Raw genomic sequence first — 16,786 nt, forward strand, 5'->3', positions numbered from 1 at the left:
GGGATTCTCCAGGCAAGAACACTGGAGTGGGTTGCCATTTCCTTCTCCAATGCATGAAAGTGAAAAGGGAAAGTGAAGTCGCTCAGTCGTGTCCTGCATGTTGTCTAGGAAAACTTTTTTCTTTTAATTTGATTTTCTCCAGAGGACTGTTTGCATTTTTATTTTTATTTTGAATGAGATAATGCATTGGAAAAAACAAGCGCTCGAGCTTCATTCATTCATTCAGCAACTGTTTCTTGAGTCCATAATGTGCTAGGAACCTGGGCAGATCAGAGGGAGCCCATGGAGCTTATGGTCTGGAGGGGAGAGAGATGTTACTGAAACTGATAAATGTGAGTGTGTGATGGAGGGGGTTCTAGAGAAGACAAGTTCATGGTGGTTTGGGAGTGTTGGGTAGAGAAAAAGCTCTCAGAAGACATGGTGGAGGGGTGAGAGCTGCAGAAAGGGTAAAAGATAACTTGGGAAGGTGTTCTAGGCTGAGGGCGCAGCATCTGCTAAGGCCCTGTGTAGGAAGGATCGTGGGATTTTGAGAGAAAGCCAGACAGAGTGGTTAGAGCCAGGGAGTGAGGGAGTTTGAGGAGAAGAGTGAGGCCATAGAAGTGGACAGGGACCGACCACACAGGCCTGTGTACCAGGCTTAGGACCTTCCCTTTACCTGTGGACAGTGAAGACCCACTGGTTTTAAGCAAAGACATAATGTGATTGGGTTTGCATTCAGAGACAAATGGCTGGGCTGCAGGGCTGCAGATGGGCTAGAGGACAAAATTTTGGAGGCAGAATTGGTTGATGTTGGGGAGGAAGGGGGGAGGAAGGAAGTGCAGAGGGGCCCCCAGGACCCAGCATGTGCATGGAGGTGAGGGAGGCACATTATTATATCACTGACTTCACCATTCCTGACCTTGAGCTCTGAAAGTATGATTCATCCCCTTATCAGGGGCTTTTGTGCCCTCTTAACAGTACATGTATTCTCCATTCCTATTTGAATATATTTTTCTCTATGGAATTGCTAAAAGCCAACTCAAAACTGATATGTCCTGACATCTCTGCCTGCTGGGAAATTGACCCCTGTCTCCACTCATGGGCTGGCTTCTTCCTTGTCCTGAGGGAGCTTTAAAAGAACAGACAGCTTTACCTGCCATTTCCCTGCACCTTGGCACACTGTCCATCTTTGGGGATGGGCTTCTGCCTTGGGGCTGAGTGGGGTTAGCTCTGGGGGACTCTGAGAGGCCTGCACACCTGCCCTCTTGGCCCTATGGCTGTCAGCCCCAGGGAAGATGGGCCTTGCCTGCCTCCATCCCTTCCCCAGGCTGTGCCCAGTTCCTGCCTCATGAGAGGGCTCACTCCTGGGATGCTGGTCCCAGCCTCCCCAGGGCAAGAGGGGGCAGCAGGGCCGATCCAGCCCAGGACAGAGGAGGGCCCTGAGATGGGCCAACCAGCCAGCATCTGGAGGTGCAAGCTGGGGAATAGGATTCCAAACAGGTGCTCGGGACCCCAGAGCCTGGGAGGCCCTCTCGTCCCCTCCAGGTTCTGCCGATGCTGGGCTGGGGGAGTGTGTGTTCAGGTGTGAGTACTTGCATGTATGGGATGCACGCACGGTGTGAGCTCCCCTGTGTATGAACGTGGGTGTGCATCCCTCCAGGTGGGTTGGAGGTGAGCAGAGGCTGCCTGTGTTGTATATCTGAGGTGACAGCCTGACCCTTATTTCTTGGGTAGGTGGCCGGTCTGTTTCATGACCCCAGCATCGGGAATCCCATCCACATCACCATCGTGCGCCTGATCCTGCTGGAAGATGAGGAGGTGGGAAGTCACGTGACCTTACACTGCCCCCTGGGATGGGCATCGCCTGCCAGAGTCCTCCTGCCACTCACCCGAGCCGCCTTGTGTGGAAGGGCACAGCCAGGGCCTCCTTGGCCCAAGCAGTGTCATCTGTCACCCCCACCCCTGGCTGACCCTCTCTTAGGTCCCTCTGGCAGGTGCCTCTGGGAGGGGTGGTCAGACCAGAGACTGGCCTGGGACCCACAGGTCTGCCCGCTGCCACCTCTGGGCCTCTGTCCCCTGCCTTCCTGTGGAGGAGAATTTGGCCTGACCCTTCAGAGCTCTGGGGGAGGCTTCAGTGGCTGTGCTCTCTGCCTGCAGGAGGACCTGAAGATCTCTCACCACGCAGACAACACTCTGAGGAGCTTCTGCAAGTGGCAGAAAAGCATCAACATGAAGGGGGATGCCCACCCGCTGCACCACGACACGGCCATTCTGCTCACCAGGTACTGGCAGCTGGGAGGGGAGGGGCCTGGGGTGCAGCTGGGAGAGCCTGCATGGGAGGGAGGTGCCACCTGACCCTTGGGGAGAAGCCCCAGGAGTGGGGCAGACATGGCCCTGCTCTCAGGAGCCTCATCTGGAGGAGGGTTTCCACACCTTTGATCCAAGACAGGATTTCAACAGCACTTGGGGAGAGCTTTTTACTGTAAATATTCATTGTGAGCTGTTCATTGTGAATTCTCATGCAGTTGTCAGAAATAATACAGGGAGGTACCATCTACACTTCATCCAGTTTCCCACAGTGGTAACATCTGGTGTGAAAATGAAAGTGTTAGTCCCTCAGTTGTGTCCAGCTCTTGGCGACTCCATGGACTGTAGCCTGTCAAGCTCCTCTGTCCGTGGAATTCTCTAGGCAAGAATACTGGAATGGATAGCCATTGTCTTCTCCATGGGACCTTCCTGACTCAGGGGTTGAACCTGGCTCTCCCCTGGTGGCTTAGGTGGTAAAGAATCTGCCTGCAGTGCGGGAGACCCAGGTTCGATCCCTGGGTTGGGATGATCCCCTGGAGAAGGAAATGGCAACCCACTCCAGTATTCTTGCCTGGAGAATTCCACGGACAGCGGAGCCTGGCAGGCTATAGTCCATGGGGTCGCAAAGCACTGGACACGACTGAGTGACTAACACTTTCACTCCTGCATTGCAGGCAGATTCTTTACCATCTGAGCCACCAAGAAAGCCCCCAACATCTGGCATAACTGTAGTTATATCCCAAGCAGAAAATTGACACTGATATGATCCACAGACCATACTCAGGTTTCACTAATTTTACATACACTTATTTGTGTGTGTATTTAGTCTTCTGCAATTTTATCACACGTGTAATTTCTGTATCCATTGCCCAGTCTAGATATGGAATGGTTCCATTAGAAGGATCTCTTGTGCTGCTCTTTTATAACCAGAAAATCTTACTGCCATACTTCCCCACTCCAACATGACCCCAACTCTGACAACTCCCAATCAGTTCAGAGGCAGTATTTTTGAACTTGAGGTGGAGTTATTAATATTTCCCTTTGCTGAGCTCCAGCAGCTTCTCACTGGGGTAGTAACCCAAATTGTCTGTGCATGGGTCTGCTCCCCAGGCCCAGAGAGGTGTCTTGTGTGAATAAGGGTCACTGCTTCCCCGAAGGCTCCTGGGCTGGTCTGAGAGCGATGGGAGGAGCATCCTTCTTGCTCCTGCCCTCCCTCAGAGTCAGCAGGGGTCCTTCTCTGGCCCCCTCAGCTTGGGAGGGCCTGGCTCCAGGCCAGGTCAGTCTGAGGGCCCCCCCCTCTCTCTGCATGTGCAGGAAGGACCTGTGTGCGGCCATGAACCAGCCCTGCGAGACCCTGGGCCTGTCCCACGTGGCGGGCATGTGCCAGCCACATCGCAGCTGCAACATCAACGAGGACACGGGCCTGCCCTTGGCCTTCACCGTGGCCCACGAGCTCGGGCACAGGTACCCGGCCACCCCCACTGCCACACTAAGAACCCAGCCTCACCTCCCAACCTGGAGGCACCAGCCAGCCAGGCTGATGGCCCATGCAGTCCCAGGGAAGGGAGCCCTGTCTTGAGGAACGAGCCCAACCTAGCCACATTCTGTCCTTGCCCTGTCCCCACCCCGCAGCCAGGCTGCTTCCCTGTTACACAGGAGAGGACTAAGCCTTAAGTGGGATTGAGACGGGCCGGAAAGTCACCATGGGTCTTTGTCCCTCCCTGTTGCCCTCAGCGCTTGCATCTTTGACTCTTGGTCCCTGCCACCTCCCACCGCATTCCTAAATACTCTGTGACCCTAGGCAAGCTCCCTGCCCTCTCTGGGCCTCTGTATGCTCCCTGTTGGTTGAGGGAGTTGGATTCAGGGATGTGAAAGGCTCCTTCTGTTGGACACTTCTGTGTAAGGCTGTTGTGCCTAAGCATGGCCCCTGCCCTCAGCCATCTGTGCCTGGACTGTTTAGCTGTGAGTATGGCAGCATCTTAGATGGTCTGGGAGCCCACGAGGGCAGGCTCACAGAGAGCGCTGTTGGTCAGAGGGGTTGGCTCGTCACTGAGGACTGAGTGAGATAGTGTTTCTGAAAAGAGCTTAGTGTGATGCCTGGCACATAGGAAGAACTCAGCACACATAATTGTTTTCGTGTCTTTCCAAGGATGGTCTCCGAGACCTTTCCTGTGGCGTGGCAGCTCGGACTCCCTAACTCCACTGCACAGCCTTGAGATAGGACCTGGGGTGGGGAGGAACCCTGTCAGACAGTTCTTGGTGCCAGTGAGGCTGCGGGGGCCACCATGGGCCCCCTGGGTGCCACCTGGCCGGCCATTGTTGGCCAGCTCAGTGCAGGCGCTGGGCTGCTCTGTGGTCCCTGGTGTTCAGTTCAGGATCAGCTGCTGGAGGGCCCCGGGCAGCTGGTTGTCACACTCACGTTTTACCTTAAGGAAACGGAGGCTCAGAGATGGGGTGTGACTTTCCCCCAGCCACACGGTGGTTTGGTGGCAGAGCCAGTACCCGGCACCTCGAAGACCCCTGAGGGAGGGAGTGGGCTGGCGGGCTTCCCGCCGGCTCACCCGCCCCTGGGGCCTGTGCTCTCACACAGTTTTGGCATTCAGCATGACGGAAGCGGCAATGACTGTGAGCCCGTTGGGAAACGGCCTTTCATCATGTCTCCACAGCTCCTGTACGACGCTGCGCCTCTCACCTGGTCCCGCTGCAGCCGCGAGTACATCACCAGGTTCCTCGAGTAAGTCCCTCCCAGCCCCGGGCCTCTTCCGAGCCGCTCAGGTCTAGGTCTGCCGGGGCAGCACCTTGAAGGATGCGCCGGAGCCCATAGAAGTATAGCGGGGAGAGGAGTGGGGTGCTCCTGGTACAGGAGGCATTGGTAAAGGCATTAGGACGCGAGGAGCGTGGGGTGGTTTTCAGAGCACTGCAGGATATTAAGTGAGGCTGCTGCTGCTGCTAAGTCCCTTCAGTCGTGTCCAACTCTGTGCGACCCCATAGACGGCAGCCTACTGGGCTCCCCTGTCCCTGGGATTCTCCAGGCAAGAACACTGGAGTGGGTTGCCATTTCCTTCTCCAGTGCGTGAAAGTGAAGTCGCTCAGTCGTGTCCGACTCTTGGCGACCCCATGGACTGCAGCCTACCAAGCTCCTCCATCCATGGGATTTTCCAGGCAAGAGTACTGGAGTGGGGTGCCATTGCCTTCTCCATAAGTGAGGCTACAGGAGCCAAAGCAGGACAGAAAAGGAAGGTGGAGGAGGCGCAGAGCTGGCCGTGTGGCTGGTGGGGGCCAGTGAAAAGCGGGAAAGAAAGTGCCCTTGAAGGCGCTGAAATTAATGGCTTTACCTTTCTATTGTGTTCTCTTAATTTGCTATGGTATTTCAAATTTTACTATTTAATGTTCTAAGTAAAGACAAATTAAAACATTTAAATGATTAGTGCAAGTTTTTTTTTAATTGAGATATAGTTGATGTGCCATATTATATATTTTCAGATGTACAACAGTGATTCACCATTTTTAAAGGTTATATTCCATTTATAGTTATAAAATGTTGGCTGTATTTCCTATGCTGTACTATATATCCTGGAGGGCATGGCAGCCCACTCCAGTATTCTTGCCTGGAGAATCCCATAGACTGAGGAGCCTGGTGGGCTACAATCCAGAGGGTCACAAAGAGCTGGACACAACTGGAAGCACCTTAGCGTGCATGCACACGCACAATATATCCTTGTAATTTTATGCATCGTAGCTTGTACTTCTTAATCCCCTGTCCCTAACTTGCCCCTCCTCCCTTCCCTCTTCTCACTGGTAACCACTAGTTTATTCTCTCATCCGATTCTTTTTTTGTTGTAATCATTATTTGTTTTATTTTTTAGATTCCATATGTGAGTAATATCATACAGTATTTGTCTTTCTCAGTCTGACATTTCTCTAAGCATAAAATCCGTGTTGTTGCAAATGGCAAAATTTCATGCCTTTTGTGGCTGAGCAGTATTCCGTTATCTGCTACATGTTCTTGATCCAGTCATCTGTTCGTGGACACTTAGTTTGTTTCCATATCTTTGCTGTTATAAGCAGGGCTGCTATGAACACTGATGTGCATGTATCTTTTCAAATTAGTGTTTTCATTTTTTCCCCCGTATATACAGAGTAGAATTGCTGGGTCACACGGTAGTTCTGTTTTTCGCTTTTTGAGCCATACTGTTTTCCACACTGGCTGCTCCAATTTACAGTCCTGCCAACAGTGCACAAGGGTCCGTTTTTCTCCTCATCTTTGCTAACGTTTGTTATTTGTGTTCTCTCTGATGATAGACATTGTGAGGTGTGAGGTGATGCCTTGTTTTGGTTTTAATTTCTCTGATGATTAATGATGTTAAACATCTTTTCATGTGTCTTCTTTGGAAAAATATCTATTCAGGTCTTCTGCACATATTTTTAATCTGGTTGTTTTTTTTTTGACAGTGAGTTGTATAAACTGTTAATATATTTTCAATATTAACTCCTTCTCAGTCATGTCTTACAAATATTTTCTCCCATCCAAAGGTTGTCTTTTCATTTTGTTGATAGTTTCTTTCACTGAGTGAAAGCTTTTAAGTTTAATTAGGTCTCGTTTGTTTATTTTTATTTACTTTGCTTTAGGAGACAGATCCAAAAAAATTATTGCTACAATTTATGTCAAAGGGTGTTCTGCTTATGTTTTCTTCTGGGAGTTTTATGGTTTCCTGTACTACATTTACGTCCTTAATCCGTTTTGAGTTTGTTTTTTGTACATGGTTTGAGACAGATGTTCTAATTTCATTCTTTTACACGTAGCTATCCAGTTTTCCCAGTACCACTTACTGAAGTGACTGTCTTTTCTATTGTATATTCTTGATTCCTTTATTGAAGATCAATTGACCATAAGTATGTGGGTTTATTTCTGGGCTGTCTGTTCTGTTGATCTGTATGTCTGTTTTTGTGCCAATATCATACTGTTCTTTAAAAAATTTTATTAAAGTATAGTTGATTTATGTGTTTAATTTCTGATGTATAGCCCAGTGATTCAGTTATATATATATTTTCTTTTTCTTACTTGGTTTTCTCTTACCTTGGGCGTGGGGTATCTCTTCATGGCTGCTCCACCAAAGCGCAGCCATTGCTCCTTACCTTGGACGAGGGGTATCTCCTCACCGGCGCCCTTCCTGACCTTCAACGTGGGATAGCTCCTCTAGGCCCTCTTGCACCCGCACAGCATCAGAGGGCAGACACACTGAAACTATACTCACAGAAAACTAGTCAATCTAATCACACTAGGACCACAGCCTTGTCTAACTCAATGAAACTAAGCCATGCCCATGGGGCAACGCAAGACGGGCGGGTCATGGTGGACAGATTTGACAGAATGTGGTCCACTGGAGAAGGGAATGGCAAACCACTTCAGTATTCTTGCCTTGAGAACCCCATGAACAGTATGAGAAGGCAAAATGATAGGATACTGAAAGAGAAACTCCCCAGGTCATTAGGTGCCGAATATGCTACTGGAGATCAGTGGGGAAATAACTCCAGAAAGAATGAAGGGATGGAGCCAAAGCAAAAAGAATACCCAGCTGTGGATGTGACTGGTGATAGAAGCAAGGTCCGATGACGTAAAGAGCAATATTGCATAGGAACCTGGAATGTCAGGTCCATGAATCAAGGCAAATTGGAAGTGGTCAAACAAGAGATGGCAAGAGTGAATGTTAACATTCTGGGGATCAGCGAACTGAAATGGACTGGAATAGGTGAATTTAACTCAGATGACCATTGTATCTACTACTGCGGGCAGGAATCCCTCAGAAGAAATGGAGTAGCCATCATGGTCAACAAAAGAGTCTGAAATGCAGTACTTGGATGCAATCTCAAAAACGACAGAATGATCTCTGTTCGTTTCTAAGGCAAAGCATTCAATATCACAGTAATCCAAGTCTATGCCCCAACAAGTAACACTGAAGAAGCTGAAGTTGAACAGTTCTATGAAGACCTACAAGACCTTTTAGAACTAACACCCAAAAAAGATGTCCTTTTCATTATAGGGGACTGGAATGCAAAAGTAGGAAGTCAAGAAACACCTGGAGTAACAGGCAAATTTGGCCTTGGAATATGGAATGAAGCAGGGCAAAGGCTAATAGAGTTTTGCCAAGAAAATGCACTGGTCATAACAAACACCCTCTTCCAACAACACAAGAGAAGACTCTACACATGGACATCACCAGCTGGTCAACACTGAAATCAGATTGATTATATTCTTTGCAGCCAAAGATGGAGAAGCTCTATACAGTCAGCAAAAACAAGACCAGGAGCTGACTGTGGCTCAGACCATGAACTCCTTATTGCCAAATTCAGACTTGAATTGAAGAAAGTAGGGAAAACCACTAGACCATTCAAGTATGACCTAAATCAAATCCCTTATGATTATACAGTGGAAGTGAGAAATAGATTTAAGGGACTACATCTGATAGATAGAGTGCCTGATGAACTATGGAATGAGGTTCATGACATTGTACAGGAGACAGGGATCAAGACCATCTCCATGGAAAAGAAATGCAAAAAAGCAAAATGGCTGTCTGGGGAAGCCTTACAAATAGCTGTGAAAAGAAGAGAAGCGAAAAGCAAAGCAGAAAAGGAAAGATATAAGCATCTGAATGCAGAGTTCCAAAGAATAGCAAGAAGAGATAAGAAAGCCTTCTTCAGCAATCAGTGCAAAGAAATACAGGAAAACAACAGAATGGGAAAGACTAGAGATCTCTTCAAGAAAATCAGAGATACCAAAGGAACATTTTATGCAAAGATGGGCTCGATAAAGGACAGAAATGGTATGGACCTAACAGAAGCAGAAGATATTAATAAGAGATGGCAATAATACACAGAAGAACTGTACAAAAAAGATCTTCATGACCCAGATAATCATGATGGTGTGATCACTCACCTAGAGCCAGACATCCTGGAATGTGAAGTCAAGTGGGCCTTAGAAAGCATCACTATGAACAAAGCTAGTGGAGGTGATAGAATTCCAGTTGAGCTATTCCAAATCCTGAAAGATGATGCTGTGAAAGTGCTGCACTCAATATGCCAGCAAATTTGGAAAACTCAGCAGTGGCCACAGGACTGGAAAAGGTCAGTTTTCATTCCAATCCCAAAGAAAGGCAATGCCAAAGAATGCTCAAACTACCGCACAATTGCACTCATCTCACACGCTAGTAAAGTAATGCTCAAAATTCTCCAAGCCAGGCTTCAGCAATATGTGAACCGTGAACTTCCTGATGTTCAAGCTGGTTTTAGAAAAGGCAGAGGAACCAGAGATCAAATTGCCAACATCCGCTGGATCATCATAAAAGCAAGAGGGTTCCAGAAAAACATCCATTTCTGCTTTATTGACTATGCCAAAGCCTTTGACTGTGTGGATCACAATAAACTGTGGAAAATTCTTCAAGAGATGGGAATACCAGACCACCTGATCTGCCTCTTGAGAAATTTGTATACAGGTCAGGAAGCAACAGTTAGAACTGGACGTGGAACAACAGACTGGTTCCAAATAGGAAAAGGAGTACATCAAGGCTGTATATTGTCACCCTGTTTGTTTAACTTATATGCAGAGTACATCATGAGAAATGCTGGGCTGGAAGAAGCACAAGCTGGAATCAGGATTGCCGGGAGAAATATCAATAACCTCAGATATGCAGATGACACCACTCTTATGGCAGAAAGTGAAGAGTATCTAAAGAGCCTCTTGAGAAAGTGAAAGAGGAGAGTGAAAAAGTTGGCTTAAAGCTCAACATTCAGAAAAAGAAGATCATGGCATCCGGTCCCATCACTTCATGGGAAATAGATGTGGAAACAGTGTCAGACTTTATTTTTCTGGGCTCGAAAATCACTGCAGATGGTGACTGCAGCCATGAAATTAAAAGACGCTTACTCCTTGGAAGGAAAGTTATGACCAACCTAGATAGCATATTCAAAAGCAGAGACATTACTTTGCCAACAAAGGTCCGTCTAGTCAAGGCTATGGTTTTTCCAGTGGTCATGTATGGATGTGAGAGTTGGACTGTAAAGAAGGTTGAGCGCTGAAGAATTGATGCTTTTGAACTGTGGTGTTGGAGAAGACTCTTGCGAGTCCCTTGGACTGCAAGGAGATCCAACCAGTCCATTCTGAAGGAGATCAGCCCTGGGATATCTTTGGAAGGAATGATGCTAAAGCTGAAACTCCAATACTTTGGCCACCTCATGCGAAGAGCTGACTCATTGGAAAAGGCTCTGATGCTGGGAGGGATTGGGGGCAGGAGGAGAAGGGGACGACAGAGGATGAGATGGCTGGATGGCATCACTGACTCGATGGAGTGAGTCTCAGTGAACTCTGGGAGTTGGTGATGGACAGGGAGGCCTGGCGTGCTGCGATTCATGGGGTTGCAAAGAGTCGGACACGACTGAGCGACTGATCTGATCTGATATTCTTTTTCATATTCTCTTCCATTATGGTTTATCAGAGGGTATTGAATATAGTTCCTTGGCCTATGCAGTGGGACCTTGTTGTTTATCTATCCCGTATATATGATAGTTTGTATCTGCCTATCTCAAACTCCCAGTCTTTTCTCCCCCATGTCCCTTCCCCTCTAACCATAAATCTGTTATCTATGTCTGTGAGTCTGTTTCTATAGATATGTTCAATTTGTGTTGTATTTTAGATTCCACATACAAGTGATATCATATGGTATTTATCTTTCTCTTTCTGTATCACTAGTGTAATAATCTGTAGGTATATCTTTGTTGCTGCAAATGGCATTATTTCATTCATGTGTTTAATTTTGCTTTTGTTTCCATTGCTTTGTAGACTGACATAAGAAGACAGTGGTAATGGTTTTGCCTGTGTTCTCTTCTAGGAGTTTAATGGTGTCATCTCTTATATTTCAGTCTGTAAGCTATTTTAAGTTTATTTTTGTGTATGGTGAGAGAGTGTGTTCTCACATCATTGATTTGTGTGTGGTTGTCCAACTTTCCCATCAGCACTTGCTGAAGAGACTATCTTTCCTCCATTGTATATTTTTGCCTCCTTTGTCAAACATTAATTGGCCATGGGTGTGTGGCTTTATTTCTGGGCTCTCTATTCTCTTCTGTTGATCCATATGCTATTGTGCCAATACCACGCTGTTTTGATTACTGTAGCTTTGTTGTATTATTCAAAGCCTGGGAAGGTTATACCTCCAGCTTTGTTTACACAGAATTGCTTTGGTAATTGAGTCTTTCATGGTTCCATATAAATTTTAGGATTTTTTGTTCTAGTTCTGTGAGGAATGTCATGAGTAATTTGATAAGTATCACATTACACCTATAGATTGCTTTGGGTAGTAGAGTGGCCATTTTAATGGTATTCTTCCAATCCAAGAGCTTGGGCTATCTTACCATTTCTTTGAATCATCTTCAATTTCCCTTTATGAATGTGTTTTAGTTTTCAGCATTTAAGTCTTTTCACGTTCTTGGTGAGATTGATTTTTTAAAATATGATTTTAAAAGAAATTTTTGTTTACATTCTTTTTCTGATATTTCATTGTTAGTGTAAAGAAGTGCAAACAATTTCCATTGTTTTCCATACTTTTGTATCCTGCTACCTTGCCAAATTTGTTTATCAGTTCTCATAGTTTTTGTGTGGATTTTCTGTATATACTATCATGTCATCTGCAGATGATAACAATTTTACCTCTTCCCTCTGAATTTGAATACCTTTTATTTCTTTTTCTTATCTGATTCCTGCAGCTGGATTTCCAATACTATATTGAATAGAAGTGATAAGAGTGGGTATACTTGTCTTGTTTCAGATTTCCATGGGAAGACTTTCAGCTTTTCACTGTTGAATATTATATTGGCTGTGGGTTTGTCATAAATATTAATAGTTTTATTATGTTGAGATATGTTCCCTCTATACCCACTTTTGTAAGGACTTGGATCATGAGTGGATGTTGAATTTTATAAAATGCTTTTTTTGCATCTATTATGGTGATCATGTGGCTTTTGCCCTCTGTTGATGTGTGTGTCACATTGATTTGCATGTGCTGAACTATCCTTGTGACCCTGGGGTGAATCCAACTTGACCTTGGTGCATGATGTTTTTTTATGTGTTGTTGGTTTTGGTTTGCTAATATTTTCTTGAGAATTTTTGCATCTAATATTCATCAAAAATATTGACCTGTAATTTTCTTTTTTGGTATTGTCTTTGGTTTTGGTATTGGGTTGATGGTGGCTTCATAGAATGGCTTTGGGAGTTTTCCTTCCTCTTCATTCTTTTGGAAGAGTTTGAGAAGGATTGGCATAAGTTTTTCTTTGTATGTTTGGTAGAATTCACCTGTGAAGCCATCTGGTCCTGCGCTCTTGTTTGTAACGAGTTGTTGTTGGTTTTATAGATTACAACTGCTATTTCACTTCTAGTGATCAGTCTATTCTGTTTCTTTTTGATTCAGCTTTGGTGGGCTGTATTCTTCTAGAAAGTTGTCTGTTTCTTCTAAGTTGTAGACTTTGTTGGCATATAACTGCTCATACTTCTGCAGTATTGATTGTGATTTCTCCCCTTTCATTTCTTATTTTGTTTATGTCTTCTGTCTTCTTGGTGAGCATGGCCAGAGGTTTGTTAATTTTGTTTACCCTTTCAAAGAAGCAGCTCTTGGTTTCATTGATTTTTTTTTTCCCCTACTTTAAAAAATTTTTTAAATTTTCTCTCTGACCTTTATTAGTTCCTTCCTTCTGCTGGCTTTAGGTTTTGTTTGCTCTTTTTCTAATTCTTTTAGATGATGAGTTACATTGTTTATTTGAGAATTGTCTTGTTTCTTTAAAAAGGCCTTTATCTCTATGAACTTCCCTCTAAGAACTGTTTTTTGCTGCATCTCATAGATTTATTATGGTTGTGTTTTCATTGTCATTTGCCTCAAGGTTTTAAATTTCCTTTTGATTTCATTGTTGACTTACTGATTTTCTCAGTTCAGTTCAGTTGCTCAGTCATGTCCCACTCTTTGCGACCCCATGAATCGCAGCACGCCAGGCCTCCCTGTCCATCACCAACTCCCGAAGTTCACTGAGACTCACGTCCATCGAGTCAGTGATGCCATCTAGCCATCTCATCCTCTGTTGTCCCCTTCTCCTCCTGCCCCCAATCCCTCCCAGCATCAGAGTCTTTTCCAATGAGTCAACTCTTCGCATGAGGTGGCCAAAGTATTGGAGTTTCAGCTTTAGCATCATTCCTTCCAAAGAAATCCCAGGGCTGATCTCCTTCAGAATGGACTGGTTAAATCTCCTTGCAGTCCAAGGGACTCTCAGGAGTCTTCTCCAACACTACAGTTCAAAAGCATCAATTCTTTGGCGCTCAGCTTTTTTCACAGTCCAACTCTCACATCCATACATGACCACTGGAAAAACCATAGCCTTGACTAGACAGACCTTTGTTGGCAAAGTAATGTCTCTGCTTTTGAATATGCTATCTAAGTTGGTCATAACTTTCCTTCCAAGGAGTAAGCGTCTTTTAATTTCATGGCTGCAGTGATTTTGGAGCCCCCCAAAATAAAATCTGACAGTGTTTCCACTGTTTCCCCATCTATTTCCCATGAAGTGATGGGACCAGATGCCATGATCTTCTTTTTCTGAATGTTGAGCTTTAAGCCAACTTTTTCACTCTCCTCTTTCACCTTCATCAATAGGCTCTTTAGTTCCTCTTCACTTTCTGCCATAAGGGTGATATCATCTGCATATCTGAGGTTATTGATATTTCTCCCGGCAATCTTGATTCCAGCTTGTGCTTCTTCCAGCCCAGCATTTCTCATGATGTACTCTGCAGATAAGTTAAATAAGCAAGGTGACAATATACAGCCTTGACATACTCCTTTTCCTATTTGGAACCAGTCTGTTGTTCCATGTCCAGTTCTAACTGTTGCTTCCTGACCTGCATACAAATTTCTCAAGAGGCAGGTCAGGTGGTCTGGTATTCCCATCTCTTTCAGGATTTCCCACAGTTTATTGTGATCCACACAGTCAAAGGCTTTGGCATAGTCAATAAAGCAGAAATAGATGTTTTTCTTGAATTCCTTTGCTTTTTCGATGATCCAGCGAATGTTGGCAATTTGATCTCTGGTTCCTCTGCCTTTTCTAAAACCAGCTTGAACATCAGGAAGTTCACGGTTCACATATTGCTGAAGCCTGGCTTGGAGAATTTTGAGCATTATTTTACTAGCGTGTGAGATGAGTGCAATTGTGCGGTAGTTTGAGCATTCTTTGGCATTGCCTTTCTTTGGGATTGGAATGAAAACTGACCTTTTCCAGTCCTGTGGCCACTGCTGAGTTTTCCAAATTTGCTGGCATATTGAGTGCAGCACTTTCACAGCATCATCTTTCAGGATTTGGAATAGCTCAACTGGAATTCTATCACCTCCACTAGCTTTGTTCATAGTGATGCTTTCTAAGGCCCACTTGACTTCACATTCCAGGATGTCTGGCTCTAGGTGAGTGATCACACCATTGTGATTATCTGGGTCATGTAGATCTTTTTTGTACAGGTCTTCTGTGTATTCTTGCCACCTCTTCTTAATATCTTCTGCTTCTGTTAGGTCCATACCATTTCTGTCCTTTATTGAGCCCATCTTTGCATGAAATGTTCCTTTGGTATCTCTGATTTTCTTGAAGAGATCTCTAGTCTTTCCCATTCTATTGTTTTCCTCTATTTCTTTGTATTGATTGCTGAGGAAGGCTTTCTTATCTCTTTGGAACTCTGCATTCAGATGTTTATATCTTTCCTTTTCTCCTTTGCTTTTCACTTCTCTTCTTTTCACAGCTATTTGTAAGGCCATTTTGCTTTTTTGCATTTCTTTTCCATGGGGATGGTCTTGATCCCTGTCTCCTGTACAATGTCATGAACCTCATTCCATAGTTCATCAGGCACTCTATCTATCAGATCTAGGCCCTTAAATCTATTTCTCACTTCCACTGTATAATCATAAGGGATTTGATTTAGGTCATACTTGAATGGTCTAGTGGTTTTCCCTACTTTCTTCAATTTCAGCCTGAATTTGGCAGTAAGGAGTTCCAATACAATATTGCTCTTTACAGCATTGGACCTTGCTTCTATCACCAGTCACATCCACAGTTGGGTATTGTTTTTGCTTTGGCTCCATCTGAGCCACAGTCAGCTCCTGGTCTTGTTTTTGTTGACTGTATAGAGCTTCTCCTTTTTTGGCTGCAAAGAATATAATCAATCTGATTTCGGTGTTGACCATCTGGTGATGTCCAGGTTTAGAGTCTTCTTTTGTGTTGTTGGAAGAGGGTGTTTGTTATGACCAGTGCGTTCTCTTGGCAAAATTCTATTAGCCTTTGCCCTGCTTCATTCCATATTCCAAGGCCAAATTTGCCTGTTACTCCAGGTGTTTCTTGACTTCCTACTTTTGCATTCCAGTCCCCTATAATGAAAAGGACATCTTTTTTGGGTGTTAGTTCTAAAATGTCTTGTAGGTCTTCATAGAACTGTTCAACTTCAGCTTCTTCAGCGTTGCTGGTTGGGGCATAGACTTGGATTACTGTGATATTGAATGCTTTGCCTTGGAAAAGAACAGAGATCATTCTGTTGTTTTTGAGATTGCATCCAAGTACTGCATTTCAGACTCTTTTGTTGACCATGATGGCTACTCCATTTCTTCTGAGGGATTCCTGCCCACAGTAGTAGATATAATGGTCATCTGAGTTAAATTCACCCATTCCAGTCCATTTCAGTTCGCTGATCCCTAGAATGTCGACATTCACTCTTGCCATCTCTTGTTTGACCACTTCCAATTTGCCTTGATTCACGGACCTGACATTCCAGGTTCCTATGCAATATTGCTCTTTACGTCATCGGACCTTGCTTCTATCACCAGTCACATCCACAGCTGGGTATTCTTTTTGCTTTGGCTCCATCCCTTCATTCTTTCTGGAGTTATTTTTCCACTGATCTCCAGTAGCATATTCGGCAGCTACTGACCTGGGGAGTTTCTCTTTCAGTATCCTATCATTTTGCCTTTTCATACTGTTCATGGGGTTCTCAAGGCAAGAATACTGAAGTGGTTTGCCATTCCCTTCTCCAGTGTACCACATTCTGTCAGACCTCTCCACCATGACCCACCCATCTTTGGTGGCCCCACAGGGCATGGCTTAGTTTCATTGAGTTAGACAAGGCTGTGGTCCTAGTGTGATTAGATTGACTAGTTTTCTGTGAGTATGGTTTCAGTGTGTCTGCCCTCTGATGCCCTTTTGCAACACCTACCGTCTTACTTGGGTTTCTCTTACCCTGGACGTGGGGTATCTCTTCACGGCTGCTCCAGCAAAGCGCAGCCGCTGCTCCTTACCTTGGACAAAGGGTATCTCCTCACCGCCGCCCCTCCTGACCTTGAACGTGAAGTAGCTCCTCTAGGCCCTCCTGCGCCCACGTAGCTACCGCTCCTCGGACGCGGGGTAGCTCCTCTTGGCCGCCTCTCCTTGTGCATGGGTCCTCCCA

At 45.3% G+C, this 16,786-nt stretch overlaps 1 protein-coding gene across 2 annotated transcripts in view; it reads left to right on the plus strand.

Annotated features, from left to right (window-relative positions):
• ADAMTS7 (ADAM metallopeptidase with thrombospondin type 1 motif 7) overlaps positions 1 to 16,786 on the plus strand; it is a 62,362-nt gene that overhangs the window by 16,962 nt on the left and 28,614 nt on the right. Inside the window, exons 5-8 of one of the 2 annotated variants that reach the window (XM_070775297.1) lie at positions 1,714 to 1,797; positions 2,137 to 2,261; positions 3,601 to 3,750; positions 4,953 to 5,020. In XM_070775297.1, the coding sequence (XP_070631398.1) occupies positions 1,714 to 1,797; positions 2,137 to 2,261; positions 3,601 to 3,750; positions 4,953 to 5,020 (427 nt within the window). Of the gene's footprint in view, positions 1 to 1,713; positions 1,798 to 2,136; positions 2,262 to 3,600; positions 3,751 to 4,876; positions 5,021 to 16,786 lie in introns of both variants that reach the window. The other variant, XM_070775296.1, reaches the window with a different exon arrangement.

The sequence above is a fragment of the Bos indicus genome, chromosome 21 (assembly GCF_029378745.1).
Source record: "Bos indicus isolate NIAB-ARS_2022 breed Sahiwal x Tharparkar chromosome 21, NIAB-ARS_B.indTharparkar_mat_pri_1.0, whole genome shotgun sequence".
In the NCBI taxonomy this organism is placed as follows: Eukaryota; Metazoa; Chordata; class Mammalia; order Artiodactyla; family Bovidae; genus Bos; species Bos indicus.